The 7,861-nt window shown below is 38.1% G+C and overlaps 1 protein-coding gene across 1 annotated transcript; it reads right to left on the bottom strand.

Moving 5' to 3' along the window:
- Nucleotides 1–2,003: 2,003 nt before the first annotated feature.
- LOC148931437 (heat shock cognate 70 kDa protein 1-like) lies at nt 2,004–7,814 on the bottom strand. Its single transcript, XM_089064785.1, has 5 exons — nt 7,811–7,814; nt 6,448–6,669; nt 3,222–3,736; nt 2,964–2,984; nt 2,004–2,432 (listed from the first exon to the last, which is right to left on the bottom strand). Exons 1-5 carry the CDS (start codon nt 7,812–7,814, stop codon nt 2,106–2,108), a joined length of 1,089 nt encoding a protein of 362 aa, XP_088920911.1. The 3' UTR covers nt 2,004–2,105.
- Between the last annotated feature and the right edge of the window lie 47 nt (nt 7,815–7,861).

Raw genomic sequence — 7,861 nt, 5'->3', positions numbered from 1 at the left:
TTAGTTGTTAGTTTCGAAAGTTTCAAGAAGAAAAGAAGGAAAAAAAAAGGTTGTGTTCTTATTTAGAGTTTAAATCACCTAGATTAATTAGTTTTGCATGTTTTAAGTTTAATGTTTGTTGCTTAATTTCTTGTCTTGTATTTCTTCCACCATTGTTGTTGTGTTTTTAAGGTTCTTTCATCATGTTTAAGTGCTTTAATTTTCAGCTTTACATTTGGTGTTTTCAATGCATGTTTAGGTAGTTTATTTGATGATTTTGTGTTTCTCTAGTATTTTCAATCATGTAGCAGCCATCTACTCTCTTTCTCCTCCATAATTTCGTGCCTTTTAGTGTAGGAGTAGAAGAGAAATCACCTTTTACAAGTTTAGATAAAGACCCATTAGTTAGAAACTTTTATCCACTAGTTTTAACCATTGGACAATAGCCTTAAGGGAACACAAGTACCATCACCTTTCACCTTTTAGCTCTCCCATCTAATATGTCTTTTAGGATCAGATTTATAACTCTCTTTCCTCCTTTTCATTTCAGCTTTTAGTCACATTAGTTAGGAGTTTAAAGTTAACCTTTTGAACATGTCACTATCCTAGTTTCCTAGCTTTCTTTTAGGAGCCAACACTTAGTTTATTTTCCTTAGCCTTTGGACTTAGTCTCTTTTGCTTATCTAAACTTAGGATGCTCATGCAAGTTGCTGCTCTCTTTTCATTTCCGAAATGTTCTTATATTTTTGCCACTGCTAAGTTGCCCAGTTTACCAACTTGCCCAGTCTGCTTTCCAGTTTAAATGCTTTCTTTTAATTGCATGTTATTTGCGCTTTTAGTTCTCAATCCTAGCTTAAGTGTTATTTATATTTTATAGTTTAGTTCCCACCCCCAATTTAAAGCGTGGCGGCATCGCCAAAATCTTTCTAAGTGTGGAAATGCATAACAGATGCTACCGTTCCTCGTGGGTTCGACACCCTAACTTACCACATACTAATTAATAGTATTTTGGAAAGTGGGAACATATAAATCTTGTTGAATAGGAAGGGACACGTGCATACGACACGCATACAAAATCTGTTCCTCTCATGAAGGCTATAAATATCCCCTCAAGCTTTATCAATAGGATCGCTTTGCAGCATAATTTCCAGAGATAACATTTGAGAGTCTTTTCACTAATCATCAAGATCAAAGGCGTTTGAAGTGAGGATTCAAAGAGCAGATCAAGGCTACAAGATTCCATCTTTGGGTTCTATCATTTTAAGTTTTATGTTTTCTTTGTTTTCCCTACAAACTATATTTTTAGCTTATTCAATTATGTGTAACTAAACTAATAGAATTTAGTGATGCGTTAGTAACAACTTCAGTTATCTGTTTTGTTCATTATTTTGCTTCTATTCTATGTGTTGGATAATTGTTTCACATTTGAGTGACACATTCTGTGATGATCTATTGACTTGCAACATAATCGTGAGAGGAGGTTTACAAGTTAGAAGAGCTTAGTTAAAGTTACAATTAGCTTCCCTTAAAACGACACTGTTAATTGAGAGCAAGAACATTAGGAGTCTTAAGAGTTTTTAAGAGTTACTAATCTAGGATTGACGCCCCCCCTAGTGTCTGTAATCCACTTTGTACCGTATGGACAATATATTTGTAACTCGTTCTAGTGAAGTATGAACTGTCCTATGGTGTTGTAGTTGGAATTTGTATAACCATAATTGTGAAAGCACATCCCGGGAATTCTCAAAATTCCAAATCTCTTTGTTTTTCCAAATAGTAAAAGAAGCATAGTAGAAGATAGACAATTTGTAATAGTTTTCCCTATGTTTGATATATGGTACTGACCATTAGCTATATTATATATACTCTGTATACTTGTAGGTTTATTTAGTGCTAATAAAGAGTGCATATTCTCGATCTTAACACGGAAAGAAAGAGCAAAGAAAAGAAGAAACTAACAAAATAGAGGAAACTATAATTAAAAGTACAGGAGTACAAAACAGACGAAAATAAATTAATACTAACACTTAAACCAAGTATCCTGGAACACGAATACTATGAAGTAAAGATAGACAGTCCGGAAACGATCCGGACAATGTGATCCTGCCAATCATCACTTTTCATTCTTAATTCATCTTGGCGATGATGGGATTGAAAACAGTCTCAAGCTCTTTCATCTTGTTTTCATAATCAGCAACCTCTGCATGTTTGTTGGACTCCAACCACTTCTTGAAGGACTCGAAAGCATTCTCCATCTTCTTCTTGTGTTTTGATTTGAGCTTGGTTGCACTTCTAATGGCGTTTCTCGTTTTGTAGGCGTAGTCCTCCAAGTTAGACCTGGCCTTAGCCTTCTCCATAAACTCCTCATCCTCCAATTTGTACCTCAATGCATCAATGATCATCCTCTCTCTTTCTTTATTAGACAGCCTGCCCTTGTCATTGGTGATAGTGATCTTGTTTCTCAACCCAGTACCCACGTGCTCCGCTGACACATTCAAGATGCCATTCTCATCAATGTCGAAGCACACTTTGACTTCAGCAACACCTCTAGGCGCTGCTGGAATGCCATCGAGCGAGAAATCACCTAGCAGATTGTTATCAATACACTTGCTTCTTTCGCCCTCATACACCAGAAGGTTCATACAAGTCTGATTGTCTTCGATCGTCACATAAATACCCTCCTTCCTTGTTGGGATTTCTGTGTTCCTTGTAATAACTACTGACATCACATCTCCTACAACTCTAACGCCAAGTGACAGCGGAGTAACGTCGATAAAAAATTTCTTTTGCACCTTCTCATTGCTTTCACCACTCATCTTGGCTGCCAGCACTGCCGCACCATATGCCACAGCTTCGTCCGGATTAATGGTCTTGCATGCCTCCTTCCCATCAAAAAACTCCTTCAACATCTCCTGCAGCTTCGGAATTCTACTCGACCCCCCCACCAGCAACACTTTATCGACACTGCTTTTCTTCATCTTTGCATCACTCAAGCATTTCTCGACCTGCTCCATACACTTCTCGAATAAATCCATGTTGAGGTCCTCAAATACAACACGACTAATAGTCGAACTCAGATCAATCCCATCTATCAATGAGTCAATCTCAATTTGTGTCCCGAAATCAGAGGAAAGATCCCTCTTGGCTCTTTCACAAGCATTCCTCAATCTACTCATAGCTTTTCGATTCCCACTAATATTCTTACCATTCTTCCTTTCAAACTCTTCCCTGAAGTGATTCACCATCCTGTTGTCTATGTCCCGGCCTCCAAGATGAGTATCCCCAGCGATAGCCTTCACTACAATGTCATTTGCCACAATCGTTACCATAGATACATCGAATGTGCCCCCACCAAAGTCGAAAATCAGCACATTCTTTGCCACAGTACTATTACCCCCATTATCAAGACTGTACGCAATGGCTGCAGCAGTAGGCTCATTAATGATCCTCATAACGTTAAGGCCAGCAATGATTCCGGCATCCTTGGTGGCCTGACGCTGAGAGTCATTGAAATAAGCCGGCACCGTCACGACAGCGTTCTTCACGGTTGATCCAAGATATGCCTCGGCGATACCCTTCATATTACTGAGCACCATTGCGGAGATTTCCTCAGCTGAAAACCGTCTCTCCTCTCCTTTGAAGGTTACCACGATCATAGGCTTGTCATCAGCACCAGAAATGACATTGAATGGCCAAAATGCAATGTCTTTCTGAACCGTTGTGTCACTGAACTTGCGACCGATCAACCTCTTTGCGTCTGTGTAAGATTTAATTCAATTAGGAGTATAGAGATTGATAGGAATGAAAAAGTAACTTGTGCAATGAGTTTAGAGAGTTGCTAATGATGATATTAAGCTAAAATTTCAAAATCTTATCTCTCTGTCTTATATTAAGCTTTATGTTAATTAATTTCAAAATTTACAATCCGTGTATTTCATCTTAAGCTAAAATTTCAAAATCTTATTTTTTTGGCTAGTAGCTTGCACTTTTTTTTATCAAGTGTGAATTGTCTGTTTACATTGTCTTGTGCTTTTACCGGGTGAGATTTTTGAGCCTTTATTTCATTATGTGTGGTTTGATCAATGTGCATGACTTTTGTTTTTAGAGCATGTTTAGGATCTTATCAAATCTAAATAGTGGAAGTAAAACTAGATGTTTAAGTTAGGTAATCTTTGTTAGACAAATTGTAATCCTTTTTGATCCTTCACCCTCATAATTCCCTAGTAATAGGCTAGTTTTTGAAACTTGGGTTTGATCATTTTTGCACTATATTGTTGAATAATTGCATGATAAGATGCTCATTTTGGCAGTGAATGGAGCTTATGAACAAAAGGATGGTAGAAAGGCAGTGTGATGGAGTGAAGCAAAAATTAAAAGAAAAATGAAAGAATGACAAACTGCCTAAGCTGTTAGTTTGTCAATTTGGACTTGACGCCAAAATGCTTGAAGCCACCATCAGTATACACCCAAAGGGGCTACTCTATTTTTGCTAAAGACGCCCACCACATCTTTGGGATAAAAAAGCGGGCATAACATTTAAAGCTTGGAAGATGTGTTTAAAAAAAAGGAACTTTACATAGTGTGCGAACAACTTTTTCGTTCACCATCATTTTTGCACTTATCTCTAGTTTAGTTTATTCTCTCTCTAGAAGAGGGTTCCGAGCTCAAGGCAACCTTGGATCTTTTGCTCACGATAGGATAAAGTTGTAGTAGTTTGTAGTGTTTAAATGCTCTAGTTCTTTTGTAGCAACTATTTGGTGGTACTTTTGCCAACATAACTCCACAGTTAAGAGTGTTGTAAAATATATTAAAGTACTCTCTTAGTTCCTTGTTAGTTGAGACATTTCATTTCACCAAGGAGTTTAAGAATGATGTGCTAAATGGATGGTGAATAAAGTAATAGATAATAAAGTAAGAGGGATGGAGAGAATAAAGTAAGAGAATATATTTTTCGTCAAAAATAGAATGACTCGATTATTTTGGAACATTCCAAAATAGAACAATGACTCAATTCACATGGAATAAACAGAGTAGTAGTTATTGCTAAGTCCTCAGTGCCTTTAATTGTTAGTTTTATTTGTTATAATCTAGTTGTAAGCTTGAGTTTATATTTATTTTATATCTTATTTTAGTTTGTGTTCAAGGATGTTGAAGAAATAGGAAAGAACCAAAAAATATTTTAATATTATGTTCTTGTTGGATTTTCAGTTTTTCACTTATTGATTAGTTTTATTGTTTGTTCATTTCTTGTTTAAGGTTTTAATTATTCAATTCCTTGTTGATTTCGATTTTGTGGAAGAGAACAGAGGTGACACATCTTGTTGCAAAATAGCCAACTGTTGTGTGATTTTCATTGTCTGGCCAGGTTCAAATTTGCATGTTTTTGTATGCTTCTTGTTGGTTTCATTTTTTCAGCATTTCTTTACTATGTTCTAGTGTTCTTTAAGCAATCTCACCTTTCATAGTTGCTTGAATTTCAGCTTTAGTAATAGAATAGCAGCCATTTAGTCTTTTCTCCCTATATTATCACGCCTTAGGAGCCAAAAATTCAGGGTTTTAGGAGTCAAGTGGAAGAACCATCAGTTGTAGGATTTCATTCATTAGTTTTACATATTGGATAATTGAGAGATGAGTAGTTTAATTTGGTACAGGATAAATTTATGCCTTAATCAATAATAGTCTAGAGACTTAGGCTTTTGATTGAAGATTTTGTGCTTCTACATTTATTTAATTGGCCATTTATGAATGATTTTTTATTTTCTTACAATAATCGATAGATTAGTAGTTTAATTTGAAGGAGAAATTGACATCTTAAACAATAATAGTCGAGTGACATTAGCTTTTGATTGAAGAATTAAATCCTAGAAACTATTAGGAGTTGTTCATTTAATTCTAGAAGGAGACTTGCAAATTTTGAGGAGACATTATTTTACCATAAGTATCTTATGAATGAATATTGATTTTACTATAATAATCGGGAGATTAGTAGTTTAATTTGATGAAGGGGAAATTGACACATTAAGTAATAATAGCAGAGAGACTTGAGCTTTTAGGATTTGTTAATTTGCAATCTACAAATTGAGGAAATTGATACATAGAATAGGTGTTATCAAATCCGTAAGATTATGGTTCTACTGTAATTGGTTTTCATATTTTATTTCATTGGGCAATATATTTGGTGGTAGATCTAATACAAATACTCCCTCCGTTCCATAAAAGATGTCACACTTGTGGGACGACACAGGAGGTTTTGTTTTGTGTGTTAAATGGAGAGAGAAAATATAGTTTTTATATTCACGTGAGAGAGAACTTTTTTCAAAAAGGGAAATGTGACATCTTTTGTGGGACAAACTAAAAAGGAAAGTGTGACATCTTTTGTCGGACAAACTAAAAAGGAAAGTGTGACATCTTTTGTGGGACGGAGGGAGTACAATTTCGCAGCAATGGAAATTAGAAGAGAAAACTGACCGAATACAACGTTGGAGACATTATTGACGACTTGAGACTTGGCGGCGTCACCAATGTGACGAATGGTGTCAGTGAAAGCGACTTGAGATGGCGTAATCCGGTCGCCCTTTTGGTTTGATATAATCTCAATGCGATCGTTCTTCCACGCTGCCACACACGAATATGTCGTCCCCAAATCGATCCCGGAAGTGTGTATCCCCTTTCCAGGCGGTGGGGCAGTTCCTCCACTCCCAATGCATACAATCGATGTTGCCCAACATCCAAGGGAACCCGTGCACCGACCCGTGCATATTAATCAACCGCTGGCAGTCTTCGGGGCTCGGACGCCGAAGATACTGATCCCCGAATATCGCTCTAACGCCCGCGCAAAACTCCAACAGACACTCGACGGCTGAAGACTCCCCAATGTGGAGGTACTCGTCGAACATGTTGGCTGGGCCTCCGTACGCCAGTTGCCTGATTGCGGCCGTACACTTCTGTATTGGCGTGTGTCCGGGGTTGCCAGCCGCATCCTCCTTGATCCTGAAAAACTCGTACCTTCTCTCTAATGCACCAACGATATGCATAAACAGAGGACGATGCATCCTTAAACGTCGGCGGAATAAGGCATCCCCAAAACGCGGCTGCGGAGCAAAGTAGTCCTCATACAACTGAATATGTGCAGCAATGTGGTCCGGGGGTACATGCCGTCGGCGATGGATCGGCCGAGGCACGGCCGCCACCGCTGCCTCTGCTGGATCCGTCGATCAATCGCCTCTTGCACACCGAGATCCAATTCATCATCACTAAAGCCATCACTATCACTAGCGCCTCCGCCACTACCACCCGCACGACTACTCGCCATTATAGATAATTGAAAAAAGAGGTTAGAGAGAGAAACTTGTCAACACAAGTGGTGTGAATGAAATGATGTTGGAGGAGCCCTGTTTATAGAGTTTTTAAAAAATTAAAAATTCCGGATGTCCGGTCGGACGTCGACGCGAGGGGCGAGCCCTTCGAAGGGGCACTCGGGACGGGCGTGGCGCCCTTCCCGCTCCCTACGGCGCCCGTCCGGTCGGACGTCGCTGACGGGCGAATGGGAGGGGCGCCGGTGGAGACACCCTTATAGCCTTCTTCTAAGAAATTCGGACCCAAAATTTCATCGTTGCTTTGTGATCGAAAATAGAAAGTGAAATACGGAAAATAAAAGATGCAGAATACATACTTTAAGGACTATATTTAATTATAGTTAATGAAAAGAGAACTACTGTAGCTCAAATGGTTAAGTTGGCTGAGAAAGATACAAAGAGCCTAGTTCATTATAAATTTTGTATCCTTCTATTGCTTCCTTTATGTAATTAAGGAATTTTCACATTATTATCACTCATTTCACAATATTGTTGCATTTAAATTTTAATAATTTCAAAACAAACAA

The sequence above is a fragment of the Salvia hispanica genome, chromosome 2 (assembly GCF_029641045.1).
Source record: "Salvia hispanica isolate PSC_SH4W2 chromosome 2, Shi_PSC_v1, whole genome shotgun sequence".
Lineage (NCBI taxonomy): Eukaryota > Viridiplantae > Streptophyta > Magnoliopsida > Lamiales > Lamiaceae > Salvia > Salvia hispanica.
The sequence above is the reverse complement of the archived record's forward strand: the minus strand, read 5'-3'. Positions and strand labels throughout refer to the sequence as shown.

Excerpts from the sequence above, each read along its gene's own strand:
- LOC148931437 (XM_089064785.1), bottom strand. Across the intron at positions 3,737-6,447 it reads TGTCTCCAACGTTGTATTCG|ACGCAAAGAGGTTGATCGGT; the intron begins GTCAGTTTTCTC and ends AATCTTACACAG. Across the intron at positions 2,433-2,963 it reads TCGAGAAATGCTTGAGTGAT|ATCACTATCACCAATGACAA; the intron begins GCAAAGATGAAG and ends TTGAGAAACAAG.